The 18,820-nt window shown below is 37.9% G+C and overlaps 2 protein-coding genes across 2 annotated transcripts in view; one reads left to right on the forward strand and one right to left on the reverse strand.

Moving 5' to 3' along the window:
- Nucleotides 1-46: 46 nt before the first annotated feature.
- gucy2g (guanylate cyclase 2g) lies at nt 47-12,320 on the reverse strand. The gene is given in 21 exon segments (XM_008437333.2): nt 47-232; nt 320-411; nt 1,490-1,588; nt 3,049-3,223; nt 4,080-4,272; nt 4,352-4,492; nt 5,212-5,389; nt 5,706-5,861; nt 5,939-6,107; nt 6,256-6,327; nt 6,420-6,524; nt 6,814-6,897; nt 7,137-7,277; nt 7,397-7,563; nt 7,658-7,761; nt 7,956-8,091; nt 8,392-8,536; nt 8,631-8,813; nt 9,614-9,723; nt 10,529-10,877; nt 11,887-12,320. Coding segments are annotated over 21 exon segments (3,288 nt in total). The 5' UTR covers nt 12,238-12,320; the 3' UTR covers nt 47-94.
- A 1,622-nt stretch (nt 12,321-13,942) lies between these two features.
- The window catches only part of acsl5 (acyl-CoA synthetase long chain family member 5), a 9,354-nt gene continuing 4,476 nt past the window's right edge, over nt 13,943-18,820 (forward strand). The window contains exons 1-9 of the mRNA XM_017310705.1: nt 13,943-14,093; nt 15,087-15,140; nt 16,410-16,578; nt 16,761-16,872; nt 17,431-17,495; nt 17,952-18,053; nt 18,137-18,236; nt 18,496-18,674; nt 18,764-18,796. Of these exons, the coding sequence (XP_017166194.1) occupies nt 16,423-16,578; nt 16,761-16,872; nt 17,431-17,495; nt 17,952-18,053; nt 18,137-18,236; nt 18,496-18,674; nt 18,764-18,796 (747 nt within the window). The 5' untranslated portion in view covers nt 13,943-14,093; nt 15,087-15,140; nt 16,410-16,422. The remainder of the gene's footprint in view (nt 14,094-15,086; nt 15,141-16,409; nt 16,579-16,760; nt 16,873-17,430; nt 17,496-17,951; nt 18,054-18,136; nt 18,237-18,495; nt 18,675-18,763; nt 18,797-18,820) is intronic.

Below are 18,820 nucleotides of genomic sequence, written 5' to 3' on the forward strand. Positions count from 1 at the left end.
CTTTTTTAACAATTTATTGTTATTTTTTACAATTTAAGTTGAATTTGTGTCGTAAATTGAATCATTTAAAAAGAAAAACAATATGAGGGACTGTTTAATACTCAACATTTTTCTTTYAACCTACCTCCATTTGCACCTTGAGACTGTCACCCCGTAGTGAGCTGAGGGAACTCAGAGTAGGATTGAATCCAGCTTTGTTCAGCAGCCAATAGGTCTTCTGGACTCCCTTACCCTGACAGAAAATTGTATTCTGTTCATAAAGCAAGCAACGCAAGCCTTTAAAAAAAATATAAAACACACAAAAATGTTGACAAGTCACCTTCATTTCGATGTCCCCTCTTTCTTTCAACTCAAAGGATCCAGCTTGAACAAGAATGTCAGCTGTGGACTGAGATATGTGAATCCTTAGTGCTGTGTGCAATAAAAGAATGGCTTGGGTTACTAAACCACCAATCAATGAATTAGTAACAGGAATACATCTGAATGTCATCAAATTAGAATTTATACTCAYTAAAGAATAAATATCTGTAATATCAAACCAATAAGTTTGTCTAGAGYCACCAGGCCCTTTGAATTTTATTGTCTGGTAATAGAAATGTAAATTTTAGCTTATTAACATTTAGTGTATTCAGCATCTATGTGATAGGAAGATTACAGAGCAAGCAAATGGAAAGAGGTCAAGCTCTCAGACAAAATAGAGTAAATTCATTTCTATAAAGGATTTAAGCTKATAAGCCTGTAGAAGATAGTCAAGTTTACTTTTCATACATTCTTAAAATCTAGCAAATCTGGTGTCAAACATTTGTGCACTAACTTTTTTGTTTGTACTGTTCGATTATTTTAAAGATAAMACGGCACAAGCACGGTTTGACAAAAATCAAAGAGGCTCTGTCAAAAAAAAAACTAACAAAAATGCCATCAATCATTTGAGCTCTTTTCCATCTGTACCACAGTTATTTTAGGTATAATTAAAGGATAAAAAGGGGAAAAAAAGTGCCTTTGTGTTTCTGACCACCAGGGGTTGCTGCAACCTTTGGATGCCCTTAATATTTTAAAATTTACAACGTTATGTTTGCACTAAGTAAAACACAAACCACTGACAGCAGTGGTTTGTGTAAAATAAAGATCCTGCTTGACATTAGATGACTTCTCTTTAAACTTTTATTAAGATCTTTTAAATGATAGCACTACAAACAAACAAACAGGATCTTGGGTCTTGATATCAAGCTTCGAGTTGGAGTGAGTGTCAACAGCCTTTTATTAATTGAGAAATCTAGAAAGTTTGACTCTATTCATACTTTRTTGTAGTGGAATGTATTAATTATTGTCCAGCACGTGAATGTSTTATCTTATTCAATAYATTTGAGGTATAYAGTAAGCCTATGCCTTAATATCAATGCAATGTCAATCCTAAAATAATCTGTGTAGTTAAAGCATTTTATCTGGTGGTTTAAGAGTTCTAGTGTTTTTTGCAGAAGACTTTGCTTACGTAAGCTGTTGCTCTCCATGCGTGAGGCTGTGTTTACTGTATCGCCAAAGAGGCAGTAGCGAGGCATAGTGGTTCCCACCACTCCAGCAACCACTGGRCCTACATGAACCAGACAAGCACAGTTGGACAGTTCCAGAAATGTTTGTGTGGAAATTGCTCATGTAATTTCACACCCGTTCTAAACCTCAGTCAAACATTTGCAATAATSAACTCAAACCAGTCGTGTTTTTGTGTTGAGATTCTTTCGAAATATTGACAAATGTCAAACAGTTGCAACAGTTACAGCACTAATGCAGACAAACACAACAGATGTTTTGCAAAAAAGTCTCATTTTCTTTTTATGAGTTTTTACCAGTAAAGATCAGAACGTAAGGATTGCTTATGCATCTCACCCATTTGTTCTGATCCCCCTAATTAAGACCCAGAGCAACCAGTTTCCTTCAGAAGTCATTTAATAAGTAAACACTGTCCACCTGTTTTTAATTTAATCCCAGTGCGAGTCAAAATGTTTAGTGAAGGTCTCTTGAGATTTGTTAGAGATCATTAGTTGTGGGGCTAGTTCAAAAGCAGGGTTATAAAACACGCAAAGCTTTTTGTTGTCATAGAGACCATTGTTCCATACATTGTCCTGAAAAGAGTATAGCACAACGTCTGAGCTACCAACCAAACTCACTAATCGTGCAAGCAGAGTATTAATCAGGCTGAATGTAAATGCACAACACACATTTATTTTTATTTGCAAATATTGTTAGAAACTACGCGTTTTCACATAAAACATGTTGCAGTTTGTGATGGTAACATAAAAAAAAAAATTGACAAGTGACAAAAAATAAAAAACAGAAAAAGGCAAAATGGAAGTGTTTCTGTTGATGCAGTCTCTTACCAGAGTGTATGCCAATGCGAATTGCAAGGATCTCATCTGGCTTGTGAGGGATTCTGAAGACCTGAATGGCGCCCAGGAAGTGCAGAGCCATCATGGATATCTCCAAAGCATGCTTGGTGCCACTGCTGATAGGAAGGCCACTTGCTACCATGTAAGCATCGCCGATGGTTTCCACCTGATAAAATCGCACAGGTGATAGTTGGTGCAACAAAGATTTYGAAACACATGCTTAGCTAAGCTAAATGTTTGTTCCAAATGTACTTCTTCTTCTTGATTTTTATTGGCAGTTGGAAAACAACTGACTACCGCCACCAACCTGTAAGGAGTGTGGACCACATGACATAAATAAATAAATAAATAAATAAATAAATAAAAATTTGATCCTATTATGCAAATTACACTGTTTAAAGAAAAAATATATATAATGTTACATAGCCGTATTACTATGATTCTTAACTAACTTGTTTGTCTGAATCTGGTAATTTCTGCAATGCTAAATAACATGTCCGATTGTCTCACAGTTCCCACACTCACATTTCCCTGTCTGATGGTTCCCTATTAAAAATAATGTGCTATTCAGTCTAGTGTGCCCANAAAAAAAAAAATTGACAAGTGACAAAAAATAAAAAACAGAAAAAGGCAAAATGGAAGTGTTTCTGTTGATGCAGTCTCTTACCAGAGTGTATGCCAATGCGAATTGCAAGGATCTCATCTGGCTTGTGAGGGATTCTGAAGACCTGAATGGCGCCCAGGAAGTGCAGAGCCATCATGGATATCTCCAAAGCATGCTTGGTGCCACTGCTGATAGGAAGGCCACTTGCTACCATGTAAGCATCGCCGATGGTTTCCACCTGATAAAATCGCACAGGTGATAGTTGGTGCAACAAAGATTTYGAAACACATGCTTAGCTAAGCTAAATGTTTGTTCCAAATGTACTTCTTCTTCTTGATTTTTATTGGCAGTTGGAAAACAACTGACTACCGCCACCAACCTGTAAGGAGTGTGGACCACATGACATAAATAAATAAATAAATAAATAAATAAATAAAAATTTGATCCTATTATGCAAATTACACTGTTTAAAGAAAAAATATATATAATGTTACATAGCCGTATTACTATGATTCTTAACTAACTTGTTTGTCTGAATCTGGTAATTTCTGCAATGCTAAATAACATGTCCGATTGTCTCACAGTTCCCACACTCACATTTCCCTGTCTGATGGTTCCCTATTAAAAATAATGTGCTATTCAGTCTAGTGTGCCCAGTTCTGAGTCATGAAATAATTGTCTCTTCTCTTCTGTTCCTTTCTGTTCTTCTCATTTMTCCAATTTTCCTTTGGATTTTATAAACAACATTTTATTTCTTCCACCCATAACAGCTGCCAACTCTGTCATTTTTTTTGTTTTGTTTTGTTTTGTTTTATTATACCCTTGACTTCTGCCTAACATTAATTAACCTAACATTAATATCAACCAATACCCGGTCAATTTTATTACTGGAAATGAAATCCTGTTTTGTAGTTTTACAGGACATGTCATCAAACAGGCTGTAGCATGAACTTAAGCTAAGTGAATGCTACCAGCAAAGCAGAACCAGCAAAARGTTACTAGTTTCACGGTCAAGAAACTGGATGCTATGCTAAGCTAACTAGCTGTTGGAGACAACTATTCAGCTCTTTTGTCGCATAGTGAATGGTTCTTACTTTGTAGACATCGTACATCTTGATGATGTCGTCAAACAGGCTGTAGAGCTCGTTGAGGAAAGTTACCACCTCCATTGCGGAGCTGGAGGAACACATGGAGGTGAAGCCCACAATATCTGAGAAGAAGATGGTCACCATATCGTAGCTTTGTGGCTCCACTGACTTCCCTGCCATCAGCTGGTCTGCAATGTATCTAATGACAAAGAAACATGGTAAGGCTAAGAGTAGAAAAAAAGTTAATGCAAAAGGATTTTTAGGATTTTATGTGATACTTTGGTAACATGCTGGAGAGAAGCTTGTCTGCTCTGGCTTTCTCTGCTGTTAGCTGGTTGGTCCGCTCCTCCACTACTTCCTCAAGRTGATTTGCATACTTCTCCAACTTGTCCACCATGTTGTCGAGGATATTCGCATGACTACGAAAGATAAAATGTTGATKATCTGCTTTCTCATTACAAAACTTTATTTATTTATTTTTTCTTGGAAGGTCATTCTCATGTTAATGTGGATGTTGCCTATATTTGGACACGAAGATGCTAAAGGTTTAAATGTATCTCTAGCATTTTGAAGGTTTTGCGTCAAAACTGACTGGTATTCAGTACTTTAATAATTTAAAGTAATTCTATCAGAAACCTAACCCCTGAGTATGATAGCTGTAGCTGTTTGTTTATGAATGGTGTCCRAAGGTTTATGTTTGAGCTCACTGGACTAAAATGCATTCTTTTACAATGTTCAGGAAGTTTTACTCATATCGTGATGTTTTAATTTCTATCAAGTTCTGTATTTACAAATGGTTGATTTAATCCTTATGACTGTAAACAGATTTTCAATTATAAAACCTGTTCTACTATTCATCCTGAAAAGGGATAAACACTGTTTATCCTGGAAACGGATAAATAGTAGAACAGATACTGAAAGGGGTCATACTTGTGCAACCACAGATTTATTCATTTCCTAATTGAAATGTACAGCCAACATGTCACCATAAATGTCAAATAATTCTGAAATTACCTTTTTTATATGACAAACACCTGCTATTGGTGTGTAAACTTTCTATATATTCTGTCTGTATCAGTTATTATCAAACTGTACAATGGATTTTGCTGAACAAAAAAAAAAAATGTGGCAAACATACCTCTCCGGACTTATGTCCTTCAGTCTCCTGCGTACAGACCCAAAAGGTGGCCGGTGGTCAGGGTTTTCGCTCCAACAGGCTTTGAGCAAGGCATTGACCTTGTCATCACACAGCTGCTCGCACAGCACTGGTCTGAGAGGTTCCCCTTGGAAAGGCGTCCGCAACTGCATTATGATTTCTTGGAATATGCAGAAATAATAATAATTAAAAAAAAAAGAATAATTCAAATTTTTTTGTAGTTTCAGATTACCCTTCAATATCCTACAAAATACAAGTTTATTGTCTCAGTAATTTCTAAATAAGGTGCAAAATTTGGTGATAAAAGTGGGCTCCCTGAAGGACAAACAGGTGACTAAAATTACACCATGACATAAGCTCAGAAAAGTGGATTCTTCATAATGCCCCACCTTTGAGTTGCTTTTCCACAACAGGACGATTTTCCAGTAAATTGTTTAATGTCAGCTATATTGCGCAAAGAAAGAAAAAAAAMTAACCTTTTGGGTCCAGGTTGATGTCTTGGTACGGACCTCCTTTAGAGTTATACATGAGCTCCCACATAATGATCGAAAAGCTGTAGACGTCTCCTTTGGGTGTCCCATTACATGGAAGTCCGAATTGTCTCAGGAGCTCGGGGGCTGTCCAGTACAGATCTGAGACAAACTCATATATCCTCATGTGCAACATTATGCTCCATCATATCATACATTTGATTTCAGGTCAGCTTTACCTTCATAATCAGGATTTTCCATTGGACCRAGRTTGTGTTTTCCTCCATATTTAAACTCCCATAATCCAAAACCAGAGAGCTTGATTTGTAGTCTGCTGTCCACCAGACATGTACTGGGCTTCAGATTTCCATGAAATTTAAGGGTGCTGTTGTGAATGAAGTCCATTCCCTGAATTACAAACACATTTCAATAGTAAAAAAACTGAATAACAAAATAGATTTTTTTTTTCATGACAAAGATGTAAGTAACGCTCGGCATTAGCAATATAATACAAAGCTTGCAGMACTTTAGAACCTTCAATAATAAACATACTTACATTGACAATGTCATATGCAAATGAAAGCTTGAACATCCATTCCAAATCAACATCTGAAGACCCAAAAATATCCTTTAGAAACAGAATAAAATTATGTTGGAGGATTTTCTTTATTTTGCTTATAAACTTGGCGTGACATGAAGAAATAGAGATTTTCTACTTGCCTTGAGGCTGCCTTTCTTGCAGTACTGAATGACCTGACAGATGTTCGGTGGCTCAATGCACACGCCAAAGAACTGGACCAGGTTTTCATGTTTCATTTCCTTCATCTATCTTAAAATATTTAAGATGGTTAGGCACACAGTAGCTGTAATTTTGTAGTTTTCTAACATTTTTTTTTAAAGAAGACAGATATGTATACTTAACTACTTTCCTGTTTGTAAATGTAAAATTGTGACATATGTAAAGAATTGCTTAATACAAATTTCTCAGTTTATTAGTTGATTTCAAATCAATTCACCTATTTAGTCTTAATGCACAGTACAATATATATATATATATATATATATATATATATATATATAAATAAAAAATCCAAAAGAGCATGAGGAACTTTACCAGATTGAATTCTGCAATCACTGAAGGCTTCTGGAAATTACAGTTTATGGGGTTCTTGATATACTTGATGGCCACTTGATTTCCCTGTGTTAACACGAAGACGTTATCTCAACAGAAAGACACATACTCCCTTTTTGTGAGATTAAGTAACCTGGGAAAAATCTCTCATAAAATTTCCAAAGTCATTTTGTTTGTAAGAAGCAATCGCTAAGCCAGTTTGTTCAGGAATTACTCAACTTAAGTGGATGATTTTTGCTCATCGTAGTCAAATAGTTATGCACTTTCCAATGCGCATTTATTTTTCCGACAGAAGAAAGTTTCACCTGGTAGAGGCCTATGGTTGTGTAGATGTGCTCTCTGCCAGTTTTGTCCCTCAGGTCATAACTATGGCTGGAGAATGTGCTCTGACAGCTGCTGCTCCCGCTGTGACTCCCTGTAGAGCTCTGAGATACTCCCTGGTTTCCCTGGTGGGAGATACGACAGAAAATGGGCAAAAGTAGACAAGTAAACAAACTGGAAACTGAACAAGAATCAAGGAGACATTCCATCTTTTTTGATTTTTTAACTATTTGAGCGCTCGCACTGAGGGCTCCCTGATGATGGTGATGTCGCCGTAGTTGATTATCCACCAGCTGGAGTCATCCAGCCTCGTCTGGAGCCGGAACTTTTGAAGCATGAGGACCCCAATCCACAAAACTGCCACTACACCGATGAGGGGGAAGGTCACAAGGACAGCCAGCAGGGCAATTTCTGTGTCTCAGGAAAATCATCACAGTAAATAATCTGTACTAGAAAGATTTGATGTACTTATTTATTATTCTTTTATACGTAAATTGCACTTTACCATTGGTCAGCCACTCGCAGAGCTCGTCATTAAAACCACATTCAGGGATGTCGGACGGTGGCTTTCCTTTTGGCCAAATAACAGAAGCAAACATAGATGTCGGTCTGCATGAGATGAAATGATTCTGTTACGGAGACTGAAATGATATTGATTATTGCCTGATTCGTAAACGTATCAACACCTTACGAGTTTTCACTTTTCGTCATGTCACAACTCCTAATGTCGATGTGTTTTCTTTAAATCATGTGCCAATAATTTCATTTTGTTTGTTTGTTTGTTTGTTTGTTGGTTTTTTTACCTGACACTTTTGGTTTGACTTTCAAAATTTAGGATGGGTACAAACACGTTGCCGCCTTCTACACGCTGCAAGTCATAAATAGAATAGTCCATACATCTCTCCCCCTCTTCATCAAAGTGAACCAGTCCAGAGGCTCCTGCAAATAAAAAAGAAGCCATCCCACAGTATTTGTGTTAGATTATGTTACTATTACTTGTTCTGCTTTCTTTCCACAGATTATGAGTATTTGCTCCCAAGAGTTGAAGAGTTTAGCGACCATTAAAAATCCTGTGAAAGACTGCAGACATTCAGCAGACAGTTATTACCACACCAGGAGGGGAAATCCACTAAAGGCTATTGCAAAAGAAGCTGGCTGAATAGTTGTGAAACAAAACCTTTGGTAAAACAACGTAATGAAACACCGGGGTTTGTGATTGTGAGCAGGATTTATAGTTACCGTGAAATCGAATTTTATCTCTGATTTTCAGTTTCTCCAGAAGCTGCCGGCCGTCATGAGGATCTTTCCCTTCTTTTAGAACCTCCTTCAGTCCTATCACATACAGAAGTACTGCATCGTGGAGATAGGCTGAGTAGGGGCTCACCTGAAATTCATTAAAAAGAAATAAATAAAATACCGTCACATTTGATTGGTCGCATTATCCATTAGATTTTTTGCTAACTCCGTTTATGGCGCACATCACTTTCAGACGTCAGGTTACTCCAAAAAGGATGTCCTCTGAGTCTTTGAAAAACCTGTTTGAAGAAATCGTAGTACTCGTATCCTTCATAGGACTTCTGACCGATAATGAATGTCATGTCAAAAGCTTTTGTTCCATCCTGGTTTACTCTGCTGCTCAGGGCAGTTTTCCACCAGTTATCCTGTTCGGGAGAAAACAGTAAGAAACACAGAACATGAGTTGGACAGGGGATCTCATTTACTTTTATTAATACTACACCGATATTTATTAGTGGCATTAAAATACTTCATAACTTCGGAAACAATGTGGACAACATGTTACCCCTATCAGTCTGTCTTGGATTAGATTAAGTCTGAGCTGCTGTCACTGAGCCAGGTTCTGCTGGAGGTTTCTTCCTGTTAAAGGAAAGCTCTCCTCCGAATTTATGCTGCACGCATGCTGGGTATGATGGATGTCTGGAGTGTTAAAAATCTGACTAAGTACTGTAGCTGCATGTTCTTTTCTGAAATAAAAAGTAAGATGGTGCAATCGGTTGGTTTTCCTTGGATAGCGAACGTCTCTTGTGTTTTGTTGCTTTAAAAACTAATATCACATAGATACATATAAACAAGATCAAAGAGAGCTTGCCTATATGTATCTATTTTTGGATGTGAATTGGATTTTTGAATTCGTTTGACTTGTTAGTTGTTGCCGTACAAACAAACTGAATTAAATAAAAGTGATATAGCTTTGATGGACAGTCGAACATGACGTTACTGCAGTGGGTGAATAGATAAAATGCAGAAAAAAAAACCACAACGTTCCTGTCTATCTGACTTGCATGATAAACTGAACTTAGAGGTTCCTTCCACCGTTTCTCTTTTACCCGGTGATATTTTCAAACAAGGTCAGGGAAGTCTGCCTCTCTTTGCTGCGCAGCCTTCTCTGCTGTCTGTGTGGCTGAATATATGGCCGACTGTTGATTTGTTTTCCTTCACTGACCTCAAAATGCTGCATCAAGAAGAACACGTAGTCACCATTCATCAGACCCTGACGCTCAGCCTCCAGCAGCAGAGCCATGGCGTCCTCTCTGTTTGTTAGCACCACAATAACTAGAGAACAGATTTTGAAAAGTTTTATTGTAGAGGAACAACAACAAATGTAGAGCTATATTTAATAATAAGGGTAGAATRAAATTGTAATCGACATGACGGTCAGAAGTTTACGTCGACTCATCACGGATGTGATTATTTTAGGTCCATTTGAACTCGTTATTTTTCCATGGTGGATTAATTATCCAACATTTGTCCGAGTTGTTCGTGTCAGTGAATGTAGGAGCACAAGTTTGAATATGTTCTCTTTTTTTTTTTTTTTTTACTGTAACACTGTAGCAATTATTCATACTGACTCAAGTATGTTAATACAACCATGTTCATATTTTGACAAATGTCTCTAGCAGATATATATGAATGGTTGCCATAAACAAGCTTCTGGAAGAGTTTTGATTCCGTCTTCGTATCAGAAATGGCAGGGTTGATTTAGGTGGTTGGTTTCCTGCCGGCTTTTAAACATGGAGTCAGGTTTGCTATTAACTGGAAACAGCTGCTCAGAGAGAAACTAGTTTCTCGGGAACTGAGAGGGCTCATGGTGGTACAGTTGGCAGCACTGTGGCCTTGCAGCAACAAGGACCTGGGTTTGAATCCCAGCSTRGGAGTTTGCATGTTCTCTAAATGCATGTATGGATGGACTTTCTTCAGGTACTTTGGWKYCCTCCCACAGTCCAAAAACATAATTAATWGGTTGATTAAATAGCCTTTACGGAAAAGTGTSTGCATGCATGGTTGTGTGTCAGTTCAAGTTTGTGAAAATCCACACGTGATTACGGTTGTGCATGTTTCGGTGAACACCTCCCCTTACCTCTGGCGACTGTCGAGATGTACTTGATGTTCTGATAAAGGAGATCAGGATCACTGGTGTCAAACTTCAGTTCTGCAGTCAATTTGAAATGCGTTCTGAGGGGATTCTCCACCGTTTTCCACAAAGCGTCCACTTTGTCCCAGGTGTTGGTCTTCAACCCCCCTCCAATCATCGCCACGTGACTCCACCCGAAGAACTCCAGGGTCTTCACCAGAACCTCTGAGCTCCGTTTAAAAGGAGGCGTGATTTTTATATACGAGTCATACATCTCGCCGTCCTCCAGTTTGGAAGACTGGCCCACGTAGCCGAACATGGGGATGTGCCATGTTGACGCGATGAGACCGGTGACCTGAAACGTTCAAAGCTTAATTAATTCATCGCAGCAGGTCGAGAAATTCTGCAATTAATATACAATTGTGATGAATTATTATTTTCTAATGTTGTGCTAAATCCTTCCTTAGGCTGAAGGATGTCAATCAAAATCAAGATTTTATTCAATTAATTCTTACATGTACTTAGATCTTTTTTTGAAGTCCAGTATTAATGTTACATTGGATGTAAAACCTGCCTAAGTAAATAGAGAAACCATGTTTTTTTATTTTTAATTCGCACTAACACTGCTGTTCCTGTGTCCAAGCATTGCTGAAAGATGATTAGCATTTTTCAATTAATGTTTCTTAATATTTTATGGACAGAGCTTAACAGGAAAAAGTAATCCCACCAAAAAATAGGATTCAATTAATTTATCAATTAAGGATACGTTTAATATATTGATTTTGTTTATTGTTTGAGGAAAATGCAATAAATAATTGGTGTTTTAGAGTATTATTATGCACACTTTACATTTAAATATTCTGTATTTATTGATGCAAATCACATCATTAGATCTAGTGAATTTTACATCCATTTGAATTTATAAAATATAAAGAATAAGACATCATTATCATCTCTGCAATTTACTTAACCCAATAAACACTTTAGTATGTAAAAATATATTTTTAGAAACATCTACTGGGGTTTGATTTTATAGGTAACATTAGGGGGAAAAAATAAGGTCACACCTGCAGAATGACCCACATATAGTTTGTTTCTCTTCCCATCTAACTTAACAAGAATGCATRAAAAAATATTAAAGAAAATATCTAAAAATAAGCTGAAGTCAATAAACAGAAGCTTTGTTTTTAGATTAAGTCGATCCCTCAGAATGCAAAACATGTTTCTGAGACCTAAACATGTTTAAACCACTTAAACACATTTCGTCCACTTTTACAGAAAACATCTCACGCTACAAACCTAACATKAATTYATTCCTTGTAAAYCCACAAAGAAAATGGGTGYAAATATGATCCGAACCGTACCTCTGCCTCCTCAGGACACGCCGGACCAAACAGAGCCGTCACGTTTTCCCTCCACACTTGGTGGATGAATCCTCCCAGAGACTCCTTGGGATTGCAGTCGGTGTCCTTGTACACAAAATCCAGGCTGTAGTTGCCCAGGAAGGAGGGGTTGTTGTTCACCTTCTCCACGGCTATCTGTATGGCCGAGCCCAGCCGGCGAGCACTGAAGGGGAAGGACACGTTCCAGGGAGCCTGGAAGGCAATGAGCAGCTTGTGATTTGGAGTACCATTGCTGCTGCTGCTGCTGTTATGGATGATCATGGCGGCAGCGGTTGTAAAAAGTGTGAGGTGGAGCAACAATACGTGGCTCATGCTGGAGAAAACGAGTACCTGCTCTCATCCTGTTAGTTTCTGGACGAACAAGGCTTAAATACTCAACTACCTTGGTGATGCTGGACAGTTGGGTAGGGAGGAGAAAATGTAAATAGGTGGAGGAGAGTAGGAGGTACAGAACTCAGGACAGTATGTTTTTGTTGAGAAAAGGTCTTGCACTGATTGGTCAGAGAGAGACGTTGCTGTAGAAAGGTGTGATGGATGGAAAATGCGTGAAAATCTGAAAGGAGCAATGAGAAGATGGATGGAATACAGGTGCATCTCAGTAGATTAGAATATAATTTTAAATTAATTCATGTCAGTAAGTCCATCTAAAATGTGGATATTTTAACCTTTGMCCTTAATGGAAAGTCAAGTGGAAGGATAAAGCGCATTTTTAAAACAGTACACAAGCAGYAGTTATAACCCWTGGTCCTTTCTTCTTTATTTATTGTACATAATTTTATGATTTTCTGTWTTTTRGGTTTTCAGTTGCTGTAAGCCATAATTATGACAACATACCAAATTAGACATGAAATATGTTATTYTGTGTGCAAAGTGATGTCTGAGTTTCACTTTTTAAACAAACTTTTCTGATTATTTCACTTTTGAATAATACTGAGCCACACATTTGCATTGAAAGGACTGATAATTTGAAAAAAAGAAAAGAAAAAAGAAATGTGATAAAGACAGGAACTCTTGAGATAAATAGAACCAGGAGGTGCAGAAGGATTAAGTTGGATGTTAGTGTGACTCAAACAAGTCCTGTTCTTCCCCAGGTTTGGCAAGAGCAASTAGTCTAACGTTTCTGTTTCTGGACTACCGAGGGAAAAATCCATGCATGCAGTGGGAAATCAGGGAAACTCCATGTAAAATCCGTTTGGGAATCCAGAAACAGCTGCTGCACTTTTGCAACTTTTTATAATGTTAGTAGTCTTTGTTCTACACAGGAAACATTACTTCAATGAGTCAGGAAACAGAGMTGTCCTTAGAAGTATTGTTTATGCACAGTTTCTGCTAAACAACTAACATGCATGCCCTATAAACTTAGGCGAATTGTCTGTTATGTTTTAAACAAAGAAGGGCTACATAGTGGAAATAATCATCCCTGCATCCCCAAAGTAAGAGTGGTGTTTCTTTAACCTTTCGTCTTTTGTTATGCAAATAGTGTCTGACTGTAGGTTTATTTGAAACCATGTTTGTTTTTTTCCTTTGAATGTCTTTCAGAATTGAATGCAGTTAATTTAATTTTTGAGATTCTTTTCAGGCTTTGCACAGATCGTCCCATTAATAACAGTTATTCTGCCTCATTTCTCACATCCCAAATCAGTTTTATTCCAAGATGATTAGTTTTACCTCTTCAAATATCACTGAAAGACATTTAAAGGACTTAATGTTCAGATTATGGCTTAACAACCGGAGGTCACACCAAAGGTGCCGGGATTTTATCTTTAGCTTTCCCCTACTCCCATTAATCAAATCGGAGAGGCCATCGTTGTCTTATAGGACAAACTTCAATTCCAAGCTAAAGGATACACAAAAATGAATAAAAGCTACAAGGGACATATTTATGAAGGATTGTGAACAGATAACCCAAAAAACACTCTCAATAAGTAAATACAGCTAACAAGGTGAGAGTTGTTGCAGRTCTCCTGGGTGTGTTATCTGCAGAGAGCAGAGGTGGCAGGTTGAGCCTTGGCCGGTGCTGAGGAGCGTCACACCTGTGTGCAGTTTGAGGCGCTAATGACTTCAGGCTGTACATCTGTGGTGTTGCTGTCTTCGGCTGTTTGTTCCTCAGGAGATCCCTGCTCAGCCTGATCCCAATCTGCTGCTGCTGCTAATGCTTATTCCACCAGGTAACGTCCCTTAATCAAGATTCTCGTGTCATTTGACTCTCAAGAGAAACCAACTTTTAAAAAAAAAAAACACAGAGGATCAGCACTGTGCACCTGCTTTGCTAAATTAGTACACAGGTCAGATGTTTATTAATTTACCCCCTAGCTTTTTTTATTGCTGTTATAATATTGAGCTTTAGTACWGACTAATTTGAACTGCTTCAGATTTTTTTTACCCTCATGTTTGTTCTGTGGTTGCAGTCCAGTAAAGTTTGGATGGTATTTTTTTTTACTTTAATTCATGGGTCTCCAGCTATAGTCTCTGCTCTAAACACAGCTTACTCAAAGGTGCAACTACCTCATCTGCAGGTTGGTAATGACCCATCATTTGATTCAGGTGTGTTGAACCAGGGACAAAGCCAAAAGGTGCAGGATACCGGCCCTTGAAGCTTGACTTTGGACTCTGCCGCTCTAGTCTTAATTGCAGATGTGCTCTTTCACCTTTCAGATAACCGTCTGATTGATATCTGCAGACGATGGTTTGCTTAAGTGATCTTGAACATTAATGGGAATTATTATAAAGCTGAGCATCTCAGTAAATGTGGTTGCATGTTCCCTCGTGGTTGTGAATCATGACATGGATTTGTTCCTAAATGTATGTTTGTCTTTTCTGTATTTTAAATATTTGTTTTTTGAACATGCCAACTTTCAGATAAGCACACTGACCTTTCATCAGGTGCAACACCTTGATATATATATTTTTCCCCTCTCTGTCATTGCCACTGATAACATGTTTTATCTTTCTGATTGAAATCAGAAGAGTTGGGTGGCAAGAACCCTCTGAAGTATCTTAATCTATTGCACAACTTTAATACTGTGACCTACAAACCAAGAATGTCGATGGCTGTGTTGTCTTTTATCAGTGGAAGTAATATGCTGGCCAAAGTTCAAAGATCCTAAGTTGGCCTATGAACCGTTTTATTAGCTCTTGTCCTTGATGCGTTTCCTTCCTAGAGCAGAGGAACAGGATCTGTATACTTGCCACACACCTGAGACGGCTAGCAGCAGGTAAGCAATACATCCAAGATTATGTCTGAGCTCATTATAAAGGCTTTTGCATTTATCAGACTATCTTTTTTTTTTTTGTTTCTTTACCTAATTTGTCGAGTATAAAAATGACTGTCACGTGATTAGGGTACCGTCACTCTGATCTCTTGGATCACAAGAAAATGTTGAGTTTGGAACTTAATTACTGTTTGCACTGATGGAGAATGGTATAAAGACATTGGAATCTGTGTTTCTCCAACTCAAGAACGGTAAAAGGTTTTTAAAGAGATAATAACTTTGATAAAATGGACATAAAACAACTGTCAAACTGTCACCGTTTATGCAAAGTAAAAGCCTCATCCAACAATTGATGTTGGCCTTCATAAATAAGAAAAAAAAAAGACAAATGGTGTGTTGGTGCAAATTAACAAGAAAAAAATGTGTAGTGAAGCAAGCTTCTCCTTCCACTGTACTCRTAGGTAAGGTGCACATTACAATGCATGCAAGATGCTTTGACTAGGCATGGTTTGTACAGCAAACCAGCAATGTGTTGCTTTCCTCATTAGAAATGCATGCAAACCATGCCTAGTCAAACCATCTTGCATGCATTGTAATGTGCTGTGCACCTTACTTATGAGAAACGGTTGTAAGATTTATGCTAACTTTGATCTGGAGTTATTGAAGAAACTCTTTGGTGGATGGTGGGTTCAAAAAGTGTGTACGCCCCTGCTAATTTCTACTTTTCTGCCGAATGGCTGGAATTCAAGAAATGTCTGTTGATGGAGCTGTTTTTTTTTTTTCTTTTTGTGGGATGGATTTTTACAGTGAAATTTCTTTTGCTAGGTTCTCTATCATGGTACAGTGGAGGTGGCTGTGAATTGGGGACTAGATATGTATATGTGCAAGTATGCATCCAAAATCAATACAGTGGAAGAATATTGGCGTTTTGCAATTAAGAGCTGAATCTGACAGCAAATCCTGTGGGCTCACCTAAAGAGGTCTGTGGACAACAGATGTTTTGAAGAACTTTGGCGAGGCACAATGGAGAAGTTGAGATTTGGGCTGCAGAATATTGAATCATTAAAGTAATTAAGGGGGAGAGGGATTATATCTATGCCATCAGGTAGCKATCCATTTTTCAGAAGTAGTGTGTGGGACTAAAAAGGGTTTGGCATCAAGAAAACCTGGCAGTGTACTTGCCCTGTGTAAATTTTGTGTTGCCAGGTTAGATATGTCACAAGTCTTGACATTTTGATAAAACTCCCCATTTGTTCTGATTTCCCGTCCCAGCTGACCCAGAATCATGGACGCCATCTTCCAGTTGCTGTTCTCACCTCTTCCGACCTCAGTGGTTATCTCCCTGATTGCGGTCGGCGTTGCGACCCTGTTTTACCTCAACGCCCGGCCCAATCCGGTCCGCAGCCCAGCCGACCTCAACCGCCAGACTCTGGGTGTCAAGGTGAGCTCTGCAGAAAGCTTTTGCTCAAGTTTTATAAATTCATAGTCTGAGGAGGCATGGTAATGACCTGGCACTTCTCTTAGGCACCTGTAAACTTTTTTTTTTTTTCTCCCCCCTTCTTTTGAGCACACTAACTTTTTTTTTTTCTATTTTTTTTTTTATTTTTTTTAATTTTTTTCCAGGATGGTGCAAGAAAAACGGCCATGTTGGAGGACAACAACAACCTGATGTCATATCGCTACAATGATGCAAAAACCCTGTATGAGGTCTTTCAAAGGGGCACCAAGGTTTCAGGTATTGAAATTGTTTAAAACCTTGTAAAATCAGCTTAGATTTTGTATCATAAGCCAAAAGAAGTTTTAAAATGAGTACATTTGTTTGATTACAAATCAGAATGAAGTTTCAAGCTAGTTTAAACTGGAACTAATAAAGACAAACCAAATGATTCCTTTTGTTGTCATATGATCTGTCANTTTTTTTCCAGGATGGTGCAAGAAAAACGGCCATGTTGGAGGACAACAACAACCTGATGTCATATCGCTACAATGATGCAAAAACCCTGTATGAGGTCTTTCAAAGGGGCACCAAGGTTTCAGGTATTGAAATTGTTTAAAACCTTGTAAAATCAGCTTAGATTTTGTATCATAAGCCAAAAGAAGTTTTAAAATGAGTACATTTGTTTGATTACAAATCAGAATGAAGTTTCAAGCTAGTTTAAACTGGAACTAATAAAGACAAACCAAATGATTCCTTTTGTTGTCATATGATCTGTCATAAAAAAGCTGCTGTATAGTTAAAGTTCAGTCAAACCACTGGTGCAGGACATGACATCAGAATAATTTTATTTTCCAGGTAACGGACCATGTCTGGGCTAYAGAAAGCCTGGGAAGCCTTACCAGTGGCTAAAGTACAAACAGGTACAGAATAGAGTGGCAATGATTTAGAAACATTATGGTTAAATGGTACAGGTAATGTGTGAAATCACTGTTCTGGACCTTTCTGGGTAAAAAAAATAAATAAAAAATGTATCTGATCCCTTCAGCACTGTAGCATGAGTGTAGAGATGAGGCCACAGATGATGAGGAAATAAAATGTGTTGAATGAACTTTTTCTTAAAATTTATTTTAAGGAGAGATCTTTAACTTTTCATACAATAGTTGTATTTTTGAAGTTTAAAGTAGAACTTTGTTTCAGGCTGCCTAAACCTGGCCTCACTTTCTCTGTCATACTCTTCCAAGAGTTTTTAAAACTACTTTTTTTTTAATATGCTGTTTTACTCTTAATCTTTTTTTTTTTCTTTCTTTTTAAACAAGTATTTGAAAAATTGATGGTGATGGTGTTTTCTCTCCAATCTGACTTTCTTTTCTCTGAAGGTGTCTGACAGGGCACAGTATCTGGGGTCAGGACTCCTTCACAAAGGTTTGAAGCCCAATTCTGAAACATTCATCGGCATCTTTGCTCAGAACAGACCTGAGGTAAATGGAGGCTTAAGAGGTTTTTGTTCTTTTGTATGAGCATCTTTTAACCTCTGCTGTCTCTTCACTAAATCAACTTGCAGTGGATTATTGGTGAGATGGCGTGTTACACGTACTCCWTGGTAGTGGTCCCCCTGTACGACACTCTGGGTCCTGAGGCTCTCGTCTTCATTATCAACCAAGGTAATTGGAGCTTTACTTTGCTCTCTCATGCTGCTAATTGCAGAAACAACAAGACGTCCAGTAACTGTGTTCCCATAGGAGTCTGTCAAGTGACTTTTAATCTCATTTACACGACTTTGTAAATTTGCTGATGGAAAGTTTGATTATAAGGGCAAATTGAATATATTCTGCCTTGAAGTTTAAAAAAAAAAAGCGGATCCTACAACCCATTTCTAAAAAAAAATTATATATACGTGAATTTTTTTTWATTTCCTATAAGCTGGAATCTCTACGGTGCTCTGTGACAACCAGAAGAAAGCAGAAGCGCTGCTTCTGAACCAGGAAAAAGGCCAAACTCCAGTTCTCAAAACTGTTGTGCTCATGGACTCATTCAGCCCCGAGTTGATCGAGCGAGGAAAGAAGTGTGGTGTGGACATCGTGTCCATGGAGGACTTGGAGGTAATGATGCACTCCAAACACCGAACCAAGATAAATGTAAACTTAGAAAAATCAGTAAGTAAACATGTTTTGTTTTCTGGCGACTCCAGGCACTGGGAAAAAATAACCTTCAAAAGCCAGTAGTAAGTTATTAATGCTTCTAGATT

The sequence above is a fragment of the Poecilia reticulata genome, linkage group LG19 (assembly GCF_000633615.1).
Source record: "Poecilia reticulata strain Guanapo linkage group LG19, Guppy_female_1.0+MT, whole genome shotgun sequence".
NCBI classification, from domain to species: domain Eukaryota; kingdom Metazoa; phylum Chordata; class Actinopteri; order Cyprinodontiformes; family Poeciliidae; genus Poecilia; species Poecilia reticulata.